The 19,043-nt window shown below is 46.5% G+C and overlaps 1 protein-coding gene across 12 annotated transcripts in view; it reads right to left on the bottom strand.

Annotated features, from left to right (window-relative positions):
• The window catches only part of LOC129868818 (acetyl-CoA carboxylase), a 44,023-nt gene that overhangs the window by 12,358 nt on the left and 12,622 nt on the right, over nt 1-19,043 (bottom strand). For 3 of the 12 annotated variants that reach the window (XM_055943081.1, XM_055943080.1, XM_055943079.1), the window contains exons 16-41: nt 18,851-18,997; nt 18,549-18,737; nt 18,284-18,384; nt 16,406-16,494; nt 15,994-16,118; nt 15,805-15,918; nt 15,590-15,703; nt 14,628-14,717; nt 14,333-14,451; nt 13,107-13,130; nt 10,822-10,983; nt 10,099-10,242; nt 9,834-9,936; nt 9,535-9,642; nt 9,391-9,447; nt 9,054-9,098; nt 7,901-7,942; nt 6,534-6,749; nt 6,253-6,408; nt 5,873-6,097; nt 4,688-4,843; nt 3,220-3,366; nt 2,740-3,009; nt 1,737-1,834; nt 1,392-1,512; nt 1,083-1,193 (exon numbers count right to left, since the gene is read on the bottom strand). In XM_055943081.1, the coding sequence (XP_055799056.1) occupies nt 1,083-1,193; nt 1,392-1,512; nt 1,737-1,834; nt 2,740-3,009; nt 3,220-3,366; nt 4,688-4,843; nt 5,873-6,097; nt 6,253-6,408; nt 6,534-6,749; nt 7,901-7,942; nt 9,054-9,098; nt 9,391-9,447; nt 9,535-9,642; nt 9,834-9,936; nt 10,099-10,242; nt 10,822-10,983; nt 13,107-13,130; nt 14,333-14,451; nt 14,628-14,717; nt 15,590-15,703; nt 15,805-15,918; nt 15,994-16,118; nt 16,406-16,494; nt 18,284-18,384; nt 18,549-18,737; nt 18,851-18,997 (3,273 nt within the window). Of the gene's footprint in view, nt 1-1,082; nt 1,194-1,391; nt 1,513-1,736; nt 1,835-2,739; nt 3,010-3,219; nt 3,367-4,687; nt 4,844-5,872; nt 6,098-6,252; nt 6,409-6,533; nt 6,750-7,900; nt 7,943-9,053; nt 9,099-9,390; nt 9,448-9,534; nt 9,643-9,833; nt 9,937-10,098; nt 10,984-13,106; nt 13,131-14,332; nt 14,452-14,627; nt 14,718-15,589; nt 15,704-15,804; nt 15,919-15,993; nt 16,119-16,405; nt 16,495-18,283; nt 18,385-18,548; nt 18,738-18,850; nt 18,998-19,043 lie in introns of those variants that run through there. The other 9 variants (XM_055943084.1, XM_055943083.1, XM_055943086.1 and 6 more) reach the window with 6 other exon arrangements.

The raw sequence follows: 19,043 nt of genomic DNA on the forward strand, positions 1-19,043 counted from the left end.
GACGGAGGGAGAGGAGGAGAGACGGAGAGACGGAGGGAGAGGAGGAGAGACGGAGGGAGAGGAGGAGAGACGGAGGGAGAGGAGGAGAGACGGAGGGAGAGGAGGAGAGACGGAGGGAGAGGAGGAGAGACGGAGGGAGAGGAGGAGAGACGGAGGGAGAGGAGGAGAGACGGAGGGAGAGAGGAAGCGGTGGGTAGTCAGTGCCCGTGGAGCACCGAGAGAGAGAAAAAAAATCTGCCTCAGCAAAACTTTTCATTCTGATTGGAGACAAATGATATGGATGTCCCTCTCCCCAGCAGCAGCCTCAGGCGTCACACTGCCATTTCTATGCAAATAACAACTTGACGCTTCTCTTTCTATTATCCCACCAGGAGCTGCAGCAGTATGACTGGGGAGATGAGAGGAGGGGAGAGGCGAGGGGAGTGGAGGGCCTGATCACTGAGCCGGAAAAATGTACACAGCGTGAGAGAAAGAGGATCAGAAAACACCATTATAATTTCTATTCTTCGATTCAGACGTGACACCGTCTTTCCGCCTCCTAGTTAAGAGGGAGCTGTCCGTTTTATTGTTCACTCTTAAGGGATATATCCTATGGCCATCTCTACAGTACAACACAAATATATACACACACCACTTTGGCCTCTTCCTCAAATTAACTGCAAAATAAATGGCATGACCAACTATTACATATTAACAGTGAAATTCCAGATTAAAATGCAGAAGCGTTAATTGCATGAACTCAGGAACAATCTACTTGGGTCACAGACGACGGAGCACAGTGCAAAAACACATTAACATGTCTCCTCCTCTTCAAAAAAAACAACAGGACAATTAAAAGAGTATTAAAAGACACTCACTGTATCTGTTTTATAGATGGTTCATTTAATAATGTGTAGTCTTGTTGTTAGTGACGATAGTGAGTGCTGCAGCTGACCTCTTATGGAAAAAGACAAAGAGCTAATGTCCCTGCCCAGAGGCCGCATTGGAACGCTACATCCTAGCAGAATAGCTCTCAGTATTTCAGTGAGAGTTTCGTGTGCCATGAGGTACAACCAGGAAAGGGGAGTGATGCTGGCTCTTACCTTGTTGAGAGCTCCAGCACCAGTGAGAATGATGTGGGAGTTCTCCACCTGAATGGTTCTCTGACCCAGCCTGACCAGGTAGGCTCCGATGCCTATGGCTCTACACGTCACCTGGAGAGAGAAGCACACACAGCCTGCTTAGGAAACCCCTAGTCAAGTGCATGTCAGTGATCCGGGTAAACCCATTCTTACATCTGCCATCCTCCGCCTTGTAAGAATAGCACTTAAGTAGTAACATGACAGACCGTAAGTAGTTGTGTGTTTAGGTGTGCATGTGTGTGTCGGTACATCCAGTGCGTCGGTGCGTACCAGGTTCATGGTGATGACCTCGTCGTAGGCCAGAGAGGACTCTCCTGCGATCATCCCGGAGCCCTTCAGGTTCTCCACCCCCAGACCGTCATCTTTCCCGATGATGTCAGTGATCTTGTACCTGAACAAGGAAAGGCTCTGTCAGACACATAACACCTCATCACTCCATCCCCCTTCTCCCATTGTCCGAGGGGCTTTTCATGTGTATTCATGCACAGCCCATTGATTCTCTTACAGGTTGTAGTTTCACACTTTCTCCGCTGGCCAGTGAGCTGGATGTATTATCTGTATTGAATAGGGTGACAGTGAATAATAATATGGCTGAGGGGTAATGTCTGGACTCACCTGGACTCTCCCTTGTCCTCTATGTGTTCACAGTAAACAGAATTTAGGGCAGACACTTTCTTGTAGTCCTGAGGGGTCAAGTACAAGTACTTGAATCCCTGTGGAGAAACAAAGACTGATTTAGCAGTCTGCGAGGGACATGCATACACTACATGACCAAAAGTTTGTGGACACCCCATCAAATTTGTGGATTCGGCTATTTCAGCCACACCGTCGCTGACAGGTATATAAAATCGAGCATGCAGCCATGCAATCTCCATAGACAAACATTGGCAGTAGGATGGCCTTACTGAAGAGCTCAGTGCCTTTCAACGTGGCACTGTCATTGGATGCCACCTTTCCAACAAGTCAGTTCGTCACATTTCTGCCCTGCTAGAGCTGTCCCGGTGAACTGTAAGTGCTGTTATTGTGAAGTGGAAACGTCTAGGAGCAACAACGGCTCAGCCGCGAAGTGGTAGGCCACAGAAGCTCACAGAGCGGGACCGCCGAGGGCTGTTTTTCATGGTTCGGGCTAGGCCCCTTAGTTCCAGTGAAGGGAAATCTTAACGCTACAGCATACAACTTTGTGGCAACAGTTTGGGGAAAGGCCCTTTCCTGTTCCAGCATGACAACGCCCCCGTGCACAAAGCGAGGTCCAAACAGAAATGCTTTGTCGAGATCGATGTTGAAGAACTTGACTGGCTTACAGAGAGCCCTGACCTCAACGAACACCTTTGGGATGAATTGGAACGACTTGGAGCGACTGCGAGCCAGGCCTAATCGCCCAACATCAATGACCAACCTCACTAATGCTCTTGAGGCTGATTGGAAGCAAGTCCCTGCAGCAATGTTCCAACATCTAGTGGTGTCCACATACTTTTGGTTGTGTAGTGTACATGGGCAGAGACATCTGCTAACAGAGTCCTACAACACAAATAATCTCCAATTCCAACTGACCCCTACAAATAATCTCCAATTCTTCAACAGAACAGCTACACCCCCATTCCCTATTCTGCCAGCTGACCTTGTAGGGGTCTGCCATGTCCTGCCAGGCCACATGGAACATATGTCTGATCTCCTCTGCCAGGCCGATGCGGGCACCGCTGTTGGCAGAGATGTAGATACGAGGGATGCCACTCTCCCTGGACATCTCAGAGGCCTGCAGGAACAGCAGGTCCTCCTGCGGCCCAAACGAACCAATCTTATGTGTGATGTCATTACTGATCACAATGATCTCACGCCCTGCCGGGTACTCTGGGGTCCTGAGCGTCATCCGCCAGGCCACCATGCCAATCTAGAGGGACATACACAGGTAAACATATTCATGTATGTAGTGGGGATGAGACAAACTCAACAAACAAAGCAGAGGCATTACTCTTCTTTGCATTTACATATGTATAGAGACAATTCCTGGCAAACAGCTACTGAACAATCCTGCCAAAGAAACACAGAGACACCTACAGATCAGAAATGGAACTGCAAGTTTAAAGGAGTTACTCCTCACCTCGTTCCCTCCTGGTAGACGGTTCATCTGCACCAGCTGTCCCTGTGGGTCCAGGACCAGCTCTGTGAAGGTGAGCAGCTCAGAGGGCAGAGGGCATTTGGGCAGGTGGGCGAAGGTTTGAGTGGACTGCCACAGCTTCTTTAGAGCCTGGAGGAAAGAGGAACCAGAAAGAGGAGTCAAGAGACTGCTGCTCACTCTCAGTATAACACGCTTACTGTAGAACAGTGCCCCGACAGAGATCATTGCGGCGCGGTTGTCATTGCGGCGCGGTCGTCATTTTTCATGCTGCGGTTGGGAGCGGCCGGTCAGACAGGTAACTTTGGAATGAAAATATTTTTGTTGTCTCTCAGATTATTTGGAAACGGTCATCTTTCTGCTTTGTATGCATTAGCCTACCTACTGTATTAAAAGTACATCTTTGTGACATTACTCACACACTCTCAGAATTTGCTGCTTGAAGTTAAGTTAACCTCTTCTGTCCTAGTTGGGCGATGCAAGTCTCAATGAAATACAGTCGGCTGCCCAAATGGGAAAGTGGCAGTTATCTTCCCAAGGAAACTCAATATGATTCGACTATAGTTCACCAGTAATGTGTGAATAAATATTGATCATGGAAAGAAGGAGGCCGCTCGACCAACGTGAGTCGAGGTGCAATCAAAGAATGTGATCATGGGTGAAAAGGCTACCATGGTGAGCGAGCGCTGCGCATGCAATTCTCCTAAAAGGAAGGCTACATCCTGTATGCAAAACATAGCCCAAGACAAAGTGCAAGTATGAACTCGCATCATTGTTGCTGCTTCCAGTTCAGTAGCCATACGTGCGAGATCAGGTACGCGTGTGGGCTCAATTAAACAAAGTAGGCTATAGCCTATGCATGACCGGAGAAGCACGGGGCAGTTATCTTCTCAAGGAAATGTACTTCCTACATATAAATTAGGCTATAGTTTACTACATTGCCTAGTAATAAATATTGATCACCCATATTTGTCACCGTCTGAAAATCTCCCCACTCCTAAAAGGTAGCCTATAATAATAGCTCAAGAGAAAGTACAAGTTTCTCCAACTCTGCTCTCTTCAAACTACATCTAGCATGTTGGCTGATATAGCCCAGTAATACAATATAAGGGCCATGTGAATCTCTGGTAATTTAATCTATCTCATAAGTTATTTTTGCGCAGGATGATTAAATCAGTCCTGCGCAGACCTCTAATGTAGAGTGATAACATGCAGGATTGACATCAATTCCATTTAAAATTCAGGGGAGACATTTGTATTTATAAATTGGAAATGTCCCCTTATTTATTTCACTTTGTGAGACCTTCATTTCATGCATTGAATTTCAAAAACAAAAATGGGAAACGTTACAATTAACTTCCTTGATTTACATGCAGTTGACCTCAAACATGATAGTATGTTATTATGTACACCAGCAACTGTGACCACTGAGCTGTTGTGTCGAGGTCCATACCTGTCTGACCATCTCAGGGAAGTCGTAGACGTAAGTAGTGCCCAGGGACTGCGCCTGAAAGCGTTTGGATTGCAGCAGGTCCTTGGTCACATAGGGGGTGTTGATGAGCATGCCATGCAGAGGTCCCTGCTTGTCCCCATACGCCTGGAACATGATCTGAAGGAGAGAGGACATAAGAGTCACTCACCACACACAGACACTAGCTGCCACACATATCTACACAGAACACAGGACGTGATATGTAATGGAACGAAGACAGATATCCGCCATGGAGCCTATTCCAAGAAACAGAAAGGGGTGACAGCGCTGACCGGAGCTGTGGATGGAGTTCTATCTGCAATAGGAGAACATGAAGTCATGTTCTTTACCATCCCTATCAGTTGTTCCGTCTGACTAGGTCCTTTGACCAGACCTGGCAACCTGAGCCGTGTCATCACATTAGAGAGATATGGACTCCTCAGAATGAGAACACTGTTTCTCTTGTGCTTCACACAATAAAGTCCTTTTAGAATAAAATAAGGAGTTCATCTCACACATCTGGCTACTGAGACATGTCAAAGGGCCCATGAGAACAAGGTAAGAATGGGCCTGTCCACGCCTGTGCTAAGTGTTGATGAATAAGGTTGAGGACAATGCAACGGAGCCTCACTCAACTCAGCGCCATCAACCAGCTCTTCTCTCATATTCAACATCATACAGCGAATATGGCACCTGCCCAGAAAAACTAATGGGAAACGTTACAGTTCATTATTCCTCCACCGTAGTAGTTGGGGCATTATTTTCTACTATTCTTAGCTGCCTGCATATGCTTTCTGCCAATGACTGTATGACTCATGGAACCTTTACCCTGGTATAGCAATGGAATGGGATGATATATAGATGGATGCAACGTACCTGTTCTCCTACATAAAAATACCATGATCACTGCTAGTCTTGTCCAACAGGCTAGAGGCTGGGCAGACAACTTACAGAACACTCAGCTCCACTTTACGCAGTAGACTGACTGATCCACAGATGGCATGTCATTTATTTCTTAACTAAACTTCCAAATATTTGAGCATGAACCAGGAGGTGCCCATTAACGTGCATTCTGGGAGCTGAGGGTTCAGTGTGAGGCTGTTTCCCCTGCCTGTGATTGCTTGGGAGTGTGGGCCGCGGGGGATGAAAGACGTGCGAGTGCCCCACCTGTCGGTCTTTAGGCCCCAACTGTCCCGTACGGGAGTCGGTGACCTCCTTGTACAGGCTGATGTCCAGGTAGTAGCCTGACTCGTTGGTGAGGAACAGGCGGATGGGGATCTGTTTGCCCGTGGGCGTCAGCCGGATGTTGATCTTCAGCTCAGCCTGGAGCACCCGGAGCTTCCACAGCCTACTGCCGTAACGCATCACCATGGAACGCACAGACTCCTCAATCTGAGCATGTGCACACAGAGGTTACGAATGAAGCATATAAAAAAACACACACACAGCACCAAAACGCATCACTACATGTACAGTGAACAAACATGGATAAACGCAATGTACACGTGAACAGTGTATGTACAGGTCTTGGGTGTGCTGCCACTGACCTTGGAGGGGTCCATGATGACGGTGGGGACAAAGTTGAGGAAGATGTGGTTGCAGTCGGTGCGTACGGTGGTGTTGTTGAAGGCCACCTCCAGCTCGTCCATGGCCTCCAGCAGCAGACGCTCTGCCTCGTTGTGGAGGTACTCAAAAGACGCCTCCTGGAGATAAGACACAGGACAGGAGCAGAGGTCAGAGAGGGGCACGTTTTCACACACAAATAGAACAGGTGTATTAATCACACACACACACAGGCATTTAAGTCGTGTATCACTATCGCCCTCACCTTGGTGACCAGGTCTGAGTGACGGATGATTGCCCGGACAAAGAAGCGGTAGTCGGTGACCTCTGTTCCCACCTCCACGCGGGCAGCGCCCAGGTAAAGGTGCATCTTGTGGTTGGCACAGGGGATGGCGGTCAGGGCAAAGTTACGCATGCGGTTGAGCTCCAGCTGGAAGGCCAGCGCTGGCTCCAAGTGACGGTAGATCCTGTCCTCCTCAAACTAGACACACAGGGGGACAATCAGATATACAGCAAGACACCGTCACACACAGCAAGATACTGTCACAACAACCAATTGAGGGTTCAAGGAATGGGAATGCATTTTCCTCAAGGCCTACCATCATCCAATTAGCTGTTTCAGGAGCATTGGGTTTGTATGAGACTAGAGGGTGCCCGCCAGCCATACACTGCATTAAGTAAATGAAATCAAAAGCAATCGCAGACTGCTAATGGGTGTCATTTCTCTTAAATGGGGGACATAATTAAATAGTTAATTACGGTAATGAGTTTTGGTGGTGCCATTGTAGTGAGACTATCAGGGGCCTAGGCAGGGGAAGAGCCATCATTGATCATAATGGAGTGACTTTCAGTGCCAACTAAGGGGTGAGCAAGGAAAGAGGAAAGGTACTTTTTCTGCAACCATCTTATTCAAATTGCCTCACCTCTATTGTTGCCATGATGTGAAATTGACACTCTTCCGCTGTAACTCTAGTCTACACATTGAGAAGCATGGTCACTTGGGCTCATCTTTCATCTAAGTTATATATTCAGTCTGTGTGTTAGCACTTCAAATTTGAATTCCCTTATCTTTTTGGGATGGATTGAACCTGTTCATTGACCACTACCACTGAGCAGACCATCAGCTGTTATTTAATAACAACAAAATGTAACCCCTTTTTCGCCCCAATTTCGTGGTATCCAATTGTTAGTAATTACTGTCTTGTCTCATCGCTACAACTCCCGCACGGACTCGGGAGAGGCGAAGGTCGAGAGCCATGCATCCTCCGAAACACAACCCAACCAAGCTGCTTCTTAACACAGCGCGCATCCAACCCGGAAGCCAGCTGTGTCGGAGGAAACACCGTACACCTAGCGACCTGGTCAGCGTGCACTGCACTGAGACAAGGATATCACTGCCGGCCAAACCCTCCCTAACCTGGACGACGCTGGGCCAATTGTGCGCCGCCCCATGGGACTCCTGGTCGCGACCGGCTGTGACAGAGCCTGGGCTCGAACCCAGAGTCTCTGGTGGCACAGCTAACACTGCGATGCAGTGCCTTAGACCACTGCGCCACCTGGGAGGCCCATTACCTGTTATTTTATGGTCGCTCACAAAGTCAGTGTTCAGATTGACACAAAGAAGACACTCACCTTGTCTCTGGACCGGAAGGTGAAGAACTTGGGGAACTCTCTCTGTGTGAAAGACAGACAGGTGAGGAGAGAGAGAGAGTACAGTTACACAAACAGATCCACATGCTGCAAGAACACACGTTGTCAACCTACCAGGTCTCCTGGTTAATACAGACAGAGAGAGAGTTAGGGCTTTGAGTCCAGGATTTCAAGAATCCCTGCTCTGCTGCAACTAAGTTACAGAACCAGCTAGACTGAAAATAGACATGACCTCTAGAGAATAGAATGACCTTCTAACCTCACTAAGTGGCTACATTTCCTTCTACAGTTCTACATTTCCCCCCTCAATGAGCTGTGATGAGCGCTATGTGAATTGCTGTGACAGTGAGGAGGAACACTATATGGCATCGGTCTGTGATCAGGAAGCGCCTGTTTAACATTCAACAGCCCTGATCTCTTCCCATTTGTGCTGGTGTCTGAGGGTGGAATTACAGTGTATTCTCCCAAACTGCCTTTTCACATAATGACAGACAGCAACAGGAAGCAGGGGAGCAGCGACAGCTAATCTAATGAATAAAACATTCTCTTTTTCACAGGGAGTGATTTGTATTTCTGAACGCTCAAGCTAGAAGCCTGATTGTCAGGTTTGGCTTTGAGGATCGCACCCCACTTGGCCAAACAATACCGGACTAATTGCAAACACACTCATCAACTCAATCGGTATATAATGACAGGACAGTTGTGTATTAGTCTGGGGCACTAATGCCCACTACAAGCCTGTATATAGGTCTGACTTGGTGTTAGTATAACAGCGAATACAGGATTTATTGTGTGAATACACTGGTCTGAAGAGGATGGGCGATTCAGAGGAACTGAGTCTCTACTGTATGAGACACAAACCCACATATGGAGGAGGGCCTCACCAATGGCAGTGATTAGCTCTCATCAGAGCCTGTTCTTCTCTTGTCAAAAGAAAGGGCAGCATTCAAAGGGCTGATCCAGGGAGAGAGAAGGGAACCTGGCATTTACCCAAATGTCTTTAGTCTCAAATGCCGTCATTATCTGCCTGAATCCAACGAAAAGCTACTTCGAGTGGTCCAGGGAAAGGGTTGACAATACAGGAAGACAAACTGTACTGTTCCACAGTTATCATCCACATCTTCCCACTACTCACATGAAACCTCTGGTCCACCTCACAGTTGACTGCCTTCCTGAAATCCTGTCAGCACAAACCCCACAGCAAAGGCAAGACATGGATACAGAGGGACAGAAGGAGACGGAGAGAGAAAAGAGAGAAGAGACAGACAGCAAGCAAAACAGCCAAATTTGAGATACAAATGACGGTCAAATTACAGGCCATTCCAAATTAAACGCGTGACTCTCTCGTGCCGTCTGGAAGTCTGTAGAGTCAACGTGCATCATTGTGATTAAGATAAGATCGTTGACGGTGATTGGAAGAGTGGGTTAGAGAACCGAGGACAGAGTAGGGAAGTGGGAGTCCTAGTGCTCACCTTCTGAGCTACCAGGAAGGTCAGCCTGCGGATGCCATGTTCAAACAGCAGGGATTTCTGGGGGAAGAAGACACAGGAAGAGAAAGTGTAAGCGACTGAGGCATCCAGGTGTACTTCCTGAAAGGCTCATCCTGAACATCTGACCTTTGTCTGGGTGAACTCCCGGAACATGGCGGCCAGGCCGTCGTCATCGATGTCACTGTCAGTCTTGATGGCCACGTTGAGGATGTGAATGGGCTCGTCTTGGATACTCTGGGTCACAAGACGCATGCAGGCAAAACATCAGTCATATCATTCAGAGAGAAAGTATCTATTGCGACTATACGAAGAACAGGAAGGTCCTTCTACGTTGATGCCATGCATTGAACAAAGGGCTCTCTCAGTCACAATACTCTGTCGTGTTACAATACACATCAGAATCAGTACTAGCAGACAGTACTGACCTTGGTTTCCTCCTCTCCATAGAGCACAGGGTTCACACCCTCTGGGAAGGTGGGGCTGGGAGGAGGAGAGTCACAGAAGCAGCTCATCACATCTTTAATGTTCCTGATGAAGAGGAAAGGATCACGGTTAGACACCACACACACACTTAAGGTAATATCTCAGTATTCCAGCTCCAATTCAATAACACCATTTCCCAATATGGGAAAATAATAAAAGTCATAATGTAATGAATTTGAAAAAAAGGTCAGAGAGCCCAGCCTTCACCTGGTGAACTCCTGGAAGGAGCGGAAGGAGACCATGGCTCCCATGCGCTGGCAGGGTGGGGTGAAAGAGGTGTCCAGGAGGACGTCACTCACGCTGCCCACGTGGATCATGCCGTAGTGGTTCAGGTTGGACGAGAACGACATCCTGGGGCAACAACAGACAGCCGTTAGACCGGGGTCCTGCAGCACACACATTCACTCACTAGCCCAGAGCTGGGCCAGAGCAGGGAAGAGCCCATCTCTGACCCATAGGAGAGTTCACCTTAAAAGAGCCCCCTCACCAACCAGTTCTATCCCACAGCAGCATTTATTATATCTGTGATCAGCTGCTGGGACAGAAGGAACATTCTGACTCCTCATTCACTTCCATACAGCACAGTGTTCTCACAGAGAACAGTGAACCAGGATCCGAACACATAAATAAATAGGCATCTTGTAGATCTGGATGTAGTATTCACGGAGTAGCCCAGCAGCAGTATTTAAATGCTAAGAGGTAGATTACGTGAAAGAAGAGCAGATATCTGCATAATGTTAGTGAACATGGAAGCATTGTACATTTTCCCTTGGCCAAATTCATAGTAGAAAGACCCATGGTTCCACCAGGTGTTTTTAGTATTCAGAGGTCCTCCTCTCCCATCCACACAGAGGCCAAGTCCTCTTTTAGAGAGGCCAAGAAGTTAGCCCACAGAATGCTATATAGCCTAGAGTCTCTATGGGGCCCAACCTGTCCACAGAGTCATCCGTATCTGGAGGTTTATTCTCCTCCGTTTTAGCATCATCCTTTGTTTTATCATCCTGTGCTTTAGGGTCCTGTTTGTTACTGTCCACAGACACAGGCTTAATGTCCCGAGTCCGAAGACGGGGCAGGGGCTGGGAAGACAGTCTCCTGAGAGGACAGGACAGCAGCAAGCAGCACATTCAGAGCACAGCTAGCACAAGGCAAAACATCTCACACAGAAATATTTGAGAACATTGTCACAGAATATTATAGTAACGTACGACATCTTTTGACTCCCCAATTCCAGAGAAGAACAATGTAGAGACACAGTAAGTATACAGTGCATTCTGAAAGTATTCAGACCCCTTCCCTTTTTCATCATTTTGTTAAGTTGCAGCCTTATTCTAAAATGGATTAAATTAAAAAATGTTCAATCTACACACAATACTCCATAATGACATTTTTTATTTTTTAACAGAAATACATTATTTACATAAGTATTCAGACCCTTTGCTATGAGACTCGAAATTGAGCTCAGGTGCATCCTGTTTCCATTGATCATCCTTGAGATGTTTCTACAACTTGATTGGAGTCCACCTGTGGTAAATTCAATTGATTGGACATGATTTGGAAAGGCACACACACCTCTATCAAATCAAATTTTATCGTCACATACACATGGTTAGCAGATGTTATTGATGAGTGTAGAGAAATGCTTGTAAAGTCCCAGTTGACAGTGCATGTCAGAGCAAAAACCAAGCCACGAGGTCGAAAGAATTGTCCGTAGAGCTCCGAGACAGGATTGTGTCGAGGCACAGATCTGGGAAAGGGTACCAAAACATGCTTGCAGCATTGAAGGTCCCCAAGAACACAGAGGCCTCCATCCTTCTTAAATGAAAGAAGTTTAGTACGATCAAGACTCTTCCTAGAGGTGGACGCCTGGGTAAACTGAGCAATCGGGAGAGAAGGACCTTGGTCAGAAAGGTGACCAAGAACCCAATGCTCACTCTGACAGAGCTCCAGAGTTCCTCTGTGGAGATGGGAGAACCTTCCAGAAGGACAACCATCTCTGCAGCACTCCACCAATCAGGCATTTATAGTCTAGGGGCCAGACAGAAGCCACTCTTCAGTAAAAGGAAAATTACAGCCCGAATGGAGTTTGCTAAAAGGCACCTAAAGAAGTCAGACAATGAGAAATAAGATTATCTGGCCAAGCGTCACATCTGCAGGAAGCATGGTGGTGGCAGCATCATGCTGTGGGGATGTTTTCAAGGGGCAGGGACTGGGAGACTAGCCAGGATCGAGGGAAAGATGAACGGAGCAAAATACAGAGATCCTTGATGAAAACCTGCTCCAGAGAGCTCAGGACCTCAGACGGGGGCGACGGTTCACCTTCCAACAGGACAACGACCCTAAGCACACAGCCAAGACAAAGCAGGAGTGACTTCGAGACAAGTCTCTGAATGTCCTTGAGTGGCCCAGCCAGAGCCCAGACTTGAACCAAATCGAACATCTCTGGAGAAACCTGGAAATACCTGTGCAGCGATGCTCCCCATCCAACCTGACAGAACTTGAGAGGATCTGCAGAGAAGAATGGGAGAAACTCCACAAATACAGGTGTGCCAAGCTTGTAGCTTCATACCCAAGAAGACTAGAGGCTGTAATCACTGCTAAAGGTGCTTCAACAAAGTACTGAGTAAAGTGTCTGAATACTTATATAAAAAATAAAAAACTGAAATATCACATTTACATAAGTCAGCAAAATTCCCTAAAAACCCGTTTTTGCTTTGTCATGATGGGGTATTGAGTCTAGATTGATGAGGGAAAAACAACCATTTAATACATTTTTGAATAAAGCTGTAACATAACAAAAATGTAGAAAAAATGAAGTGGTCTGAACACTTTCCGAATGCACTCTACACACCTACAATACACACACAGAAATATACAGACAGTAAGACAGACACTCAGTCTTCCCAGTACGCTGCATTATGCCATGCTGTTGCCTTTCATTTAATACAGCACCCATAACCAGATTCAGCTCCAATTTTAAAAACCTGATTCATTTTTGGGATAACTAGTAACACTTAACAGAACAAGCAGCATAGCCAAACACATCCAATGCCCAACGTTACCTCGTCCTGCCACAACATACACTTTACACAAAAGGTAGCAGGCATTACGGCTTTCAGTTACATTTCCTGCAGATGATCGGTAGACTATGCCACTTTTTAGTCTACAGCTTCTACAGGTCTACATAATGGCTGCAAGAAGAAGAAAGTGTACTGTACCTGTTTAGAGTTGGGATGTTACCTCTGCAATCAGACAACACTGACTGGTTAGTTACGCAGACATCAGGAGGAGGAAGCAGTCAGAAGAGTGTGTGTGAATCATAAAAAAGCTTGAGACTACATATTATGGATTCGATTCTCTGCTGTCTCATGTGGTACATTTTGTTACTCTTGACAACCTAATAAATCAAAATGTCTCGTGAAGTAGGACTTCTTGTTGCCTTCTCAAGGGCTTCATGAACTAACAAGGGGCAGCACAAGGGCTGGAAGATCGTCAGAGCACGTCCCTTTTCTAGCAAGACGTCAGTGGTGACACCTTAGGGCACTGTCATACATCACATGTACTGTCTCAAACACCCATGTTAAATTCTATGACTGCTCCTCTAAAGATTCCACAATAGTTCTATGCCTTCCTAGAGGCCTATTCTTTCGTATTGGTTCATTCCTGAGGTGGGGGACATGCTTCGTTCCAATGAGGAAGCCAATCAAGCCTGGTTAATGCAAATGGGTAAAACATTTTAAGCGAGATAAACCAGTCGCATGCAACAATCTGAGCACAGCAGTCAATGGTTTAACTTTGCAAATCAATGTGTTTTGTTAGACATACATTTCAAAGTGAAAAATCGAAGTCTCAGCATCACTTGGTTACTGTTGAATTGCCCATGTACAGTACAAGTCCAAGGTTTCTCTCTGCTTGTGTGTTACTGAAATAGATGTGACATATCTTCAGAAAGTTGAAAACAATCTTGCAGTCATCCAGAGGACAGACCAGAGAGAGATCAACAAAAGTGGGACTTGGCTGACAGGAGACTAGCTAGTTTCCACTCACACATTCTTGGTAAACCAGGGAAAGTATTTGTACTCTCACAGAATACCTGCTTTTGCACACGAGGAGTATTTTTCAGGGGGTGAACAGTGGTGGGGGGATAAAATAACCATGTTACCGTGGATGAGAACTGGACCGTTCAGGAGATAATGAAAGACAGTACTGTCCTTATACAGAACCTTACACACTCTAGTCTCTGTCAGCTCTCATCTCCCTTATTAGGGGAAGGGGATGGTTCTATAAGACACCTGACTATAGATCAAGCCTCCCTACGCCAGTCCTGCTATTAAGCATTCTCAGCTTTGAATAACAACTGGCCCTAGACCAGTATATATAGGAGCAACACCACATCTCCACCACGGTACCATGCAGCAGAGTGTGTGTGTGTGTGTGTGTGTACCTGTTGGGGTGGGAGGTAGGCAGCATGAACTGGAATTCTACGATGCAGGTGTTGTCCTTTAGCTGTCTGTGTTGGACGCTGTTGAGCTCGTAGGCGATGTAGGCTCTACGTACGTACACCTGGGATGGGGAACACAAGGGAGTTAGAACAGGGTAGAGATCTGGATACAGTGGAGGAGTTTTCCCTCTACCATGAAATGTCACTCTTTGTACAGTGTCAAAAGCTGTTCAATTGCCTGGGCAACCAGCTATTGTGACTTTGAATGCAGAAAAAAACACTGTCTCCTTCCTCTCACCTCTAGGGCAGCCATCCTGACCACCTGGTTACTGTGGTAGAAGAAGTTAGGCAGCACATCAAAGATGGACGTCTCGGACAGGATCAGTTTCTACCAAAGGAGAGAGAATTCAAAATCATGAAAGTGCAGAGAAATATTATTGTGACCTCATTCCACTGTCAAATAGCCATCACTAGCTGGCTACCAACCGGTTACTCAACCCTGCACCTTAGAGGCTGCCGCCCCCCAATTTCATGATATCTAATTAGTAGTTACAGTCTTGTCCCATCGCTGCAACTCCTGTACAGACTCGGGAGAGGCGAAGGTCGAGAGCCGTGCGTCCTCCGAAACACAACCCAACCAAGCCGCACTGCTTCTTGACACACTGCTTACTTAACCCGGAAGCCAGCCGCACCAATGTGTCGCAGGAATCACCGTACACCTGACGACCGTGACAGCGTGCAATGCGCCCGGCACGCCACAGGAGTGGCTAGAGACAATGGGAAAGGAACATCCCTGCAGGCCAAACCCTCCCCTAACCCGGATGACGCTGGGCCAATTGTGCGCCGCCCCATGGCTCTCCCGTGCTCGCGGCTGGCTGCGACAGAGCCTGGACTCGAACCCAGAATCTCTAGTGGCACAGATAGCACTGCGATGCAGTGCCTCTGACCACTGAGCCTATCGGGAGGCCCCTTTATTCTATTCTATTTTAGTCAACGCCACGGCAACATTGCTCATCCTAATATTTATATATTTCTTAATTCCATTATTTTACATTAGATTTGTGTGTATTGTTGTGTATTGTTAGATATTATAGCACTGTTGGAGCTAGGAACACAAGCATTTCGCTTCACCGCAAAAACATCTGATAAATGTGTGTATGTGCCTAATAAAATGTGGTTTGAAAAGCTTTCTACTTCATTGAGTGTCTGAATGGCCTCCAGCAATGGCAGTAAAAAGTCAACAACGGCCATGGTCCCTACCTGCAGGTTCTCGATGCAGAACTGGTGCCCGTACATGTCGATGGCAGAGAGGAAGATGGACTCCACCTGGTTGTGGCGGAGCTCGTAGGAGGGGAGGTGGGAGGCGATCAGCACCTGAGGAGGAGACAGAGGGGAGTGAGAAGATGACAACACTAAGCCTGACCAATCAAAAACAAGAGAACATTTAGAGATACAGGAAGTGATGCATTACGGACCTGGCGGGCACGCAGTGCCACCTTGGCGTTGGTGGTCTTGCTTAGCTGGGTGAGCTCTGTCAGAATGGCCATCAGCTCGTCAGTCAGGGTGGGGTCACGACCACACAGCTGGTCCTACACACAGGGAGAACACAGTCAACTCTGTCTAACACACATGACAAATGTATTTCTAAAGAGGGAAGGACTTACAATGAGCATCGTGACCAGGAGGTTCTTCTTGGTGACCTGGGCGTGTGAGAAGATGTAGTTTAACACGTTGGCCATGTCGCTCTTGTTCTCCTCACGCAGTGTGAACACACACTTGTCATAGTGTCCTGGAATCACACACACACACACAGTATACAGGATTCAGAGGAGAAATCAAATCAACCGGAGCTCAAAGGAAGGTGCAAATTAAAAGTTTGTTTTGTAACAGTACCCTCATGTGGACAAATAGAGCAAGTGCAGTCCTGAGAAGACCATTGAATCCTATTCATAAATCAAAGACAGGCAGGACTAATAATCAAAGGCTAATCCTTTCCATTTCCCCTGTACCAACTCAGGAAAACCCATTGCTTTACATAGCCTGTTAATGCCAGCAGTAGAGTCCAATGCTCCTCACCATTCTGGAACTGGACCTCTACTTTGAGGTACTGCCTAAGCAGGTCCATCACCACGGCCTTCATGTGACCACGGATGCCACTGCGGTACCTGGGCAGAGAGACAAAATGTCATGGTCAGTGACAATATCAGTATGAATGTATGAATCAGTATGAATGTATGAATCAGTATAGTATGAATGTATGAATCAGTATAGTATGAATCAGTACGTGTCTTTAGAATCATGTTGGTGTGCGTATGGGTTGCTAGGTACAGTTGAAGTCGGAAGTTTACATACACCTTAGCCAAATACATTTGAACTCAGTTTCACAATTCCTGACATTTAATCCCAGTAAAATTCCCTGTTTTAGGTCAGTTAGGATCACCACTTTATTTTAAGAATGTGAAATGTCAGAATAATACCGGAGAGAATTATTTATTTCAGCTTTTACTTCTTTCATCACATTCCCAGTGGGTCAGAAGTTTACATACACTCAATTAGTATTTGGTAGCATTGCCTTTAAATTGTTTAACTAGGGTGAAACATTTTGGGTAGCCTTCCACAAGCTTCCCACAATAAGCTGGGTGAATCTGGGTAACTGAGTCAGGTTTGTAGGCCTCCTAGCTCACACACGCTTTTTCAGTTCTGCCCACAAATGTTCTATAGGATTGGGGTCAGGGCTTTGTGATGGCCACTCCAATACCTAGACTTTGTTGTCCTTAAGCCATTTTGCTACAACTTTGGAAGTATGCTTGGGGTCATTGTCCATTTGGAAGACCCATTCGTGACCAAGCTTTAACTTCCTGACTGATGTCTTGAGATGTTGCTTCAATATATCCACATCGTTTTCCTACCTCATGATGCCATCTATTTTGTGAAGTGCACCAGTCCCTCCTGCAGCAATACACCCCCACAACATCATGCTGCCACCCCTGTGCTTTACGGTTGGGATGGTGTTCTTCAGCTGGCAAGCTTCCCCTTTTTCCTCCAAACATAACAATGGTCATTATCGTCAAATTGTTCTATTTTTGTTTAATCAGACCAGAGGACATTTCTCCAAATGTACGATCTTTGTCCCCATGTGCAGTTGCAAACCGTAGTCTGGCTTTTTTATGGCGGTTTTGGAGCAGTGGCTTCTTCCTTGCTGAGCGGCCATTCAGGATATGTCGATATAGGACTCGTTTTACTGTTGAAATAGATACTTTTGTACCGGTTTCCTCCAGCATCTTCACAAGGTCCTTTGCTGTTGTTCTGGTATTGATGTGCACTTTTCGCACCTAAGTACTTTCATCTCTAGGAGACAGAACGCAGCTCCTTCCTGAGCACTATGACGGCTGTGTGGTCCCATGGTGTTTATATATTTGCATACTATTGTTTGTACAGATGAACGTGGTACTTTCAGGCGTTTGGAAATTGCTCCCAAGGATGAACCAGACTTGTGGAGGTCCACAATTTTATTCTGAGGTCTTGGCTGATTTCTTTTGATTTTTACATGATGTCAAGCAAAGAGGCACTGAGTTTGAAGGTAGGCCTTGAAATACATCCACAGGTACACCTCCAATTGACTCAAATTATGTCAATTAGCTAATCAGAGGCTTCCAAAGCCATGACATAATTTTCTGGAATTTTCCAAGCTGTTTAAAGGCACAGTCAACTTAGTGTATATAAACTTCTGACCCACCGGAATTGTGATAGTGATTTATAAGTGAAATAATCTGTCTGTAAACAATTGTTGGAAAAATTACTTGTGTCATATGCACAAAGTAGATGTCCTAACAGACATGCTAAAACTATAGTGAAAAACGAGTTTTAATGACTCCAACCTAAGTGTATGTAAACTTCCGACTTCAACTGTATCATCAGGTCATTTAAAGCCCCGAAGCTGAGAGCAGGACTCACCTCTGCACCAGCTGTACGATGCTCTGAGTGTTCATGAAGAACACCTCTCTTTCTGACTTCCTGTTCAGAGTGGCAGCATGACTGTCCAGGATGTTGGCAATCTGGAAGAACAGGCAAAATCAGTCAGGTGTATTCCTAATGAACTCTGCATATCAACGCCACAGAACCATAAATAATACAATAACCAACCTGAATAATACAGTGTGTGTGTGTGTGTGTGTGTGTGTGTGTGTGTGTGTGTGTGTGTGTGTGTGTGTGTGTGTACCTGCTGGCTGGGGAACTGGCAGAGCACTGAGGTAATGTTGCTGGCGTACTGGGCCATCTCCTTCTTGATGCACTTCTCCACAGCGAGGGGGATCCGGCCTGACACACTGGTCATAATGTCCTGCAGCTCCAACAGAGGCAGAGAGGGGTCCCGGAGAGTCTTCATCAGCGTCTCCACCCATTCTTTTAGCTGGGGAAACACACATTCACAATATTACCAACTGATATTGATTAACGTACAAACACAGAATACTGCCATCTTTTGTTTGTAGATTGTTGTGTGTGCTGTGATGGACCACTTACCTTCCCACTGAAAAAGAGTTCAGGCAGGCAGAAGCCATTCATGACGTGCACAAGGTGGTCCAGGGTGCTGTGGAAGACCCTGTGGAGCTTCTCTCCTCTCAATGCCACCGCCTGGATGACGGGCAGCGCCCCGTGGTACAACTCTGCCTGAGACACACACGTTACAACATACTTTTAGTCCTGCATCAAAACG

Source organism: Salvelinus fontinalis, chromosome 13 (genome assembly GCF_029448725.1).
Source record: "Salvelinus fontinalis isolate EN_2023a chromosome 13, ASM2944872v1, whole genome shotgun sequence".
Taxonomy (NCBI): Eukaryota; Metazoa; Chordata; class Actinopteri; order Salmoniformes; family Salmonidae; genus Salvelinus; species Salvelinus fontinalis.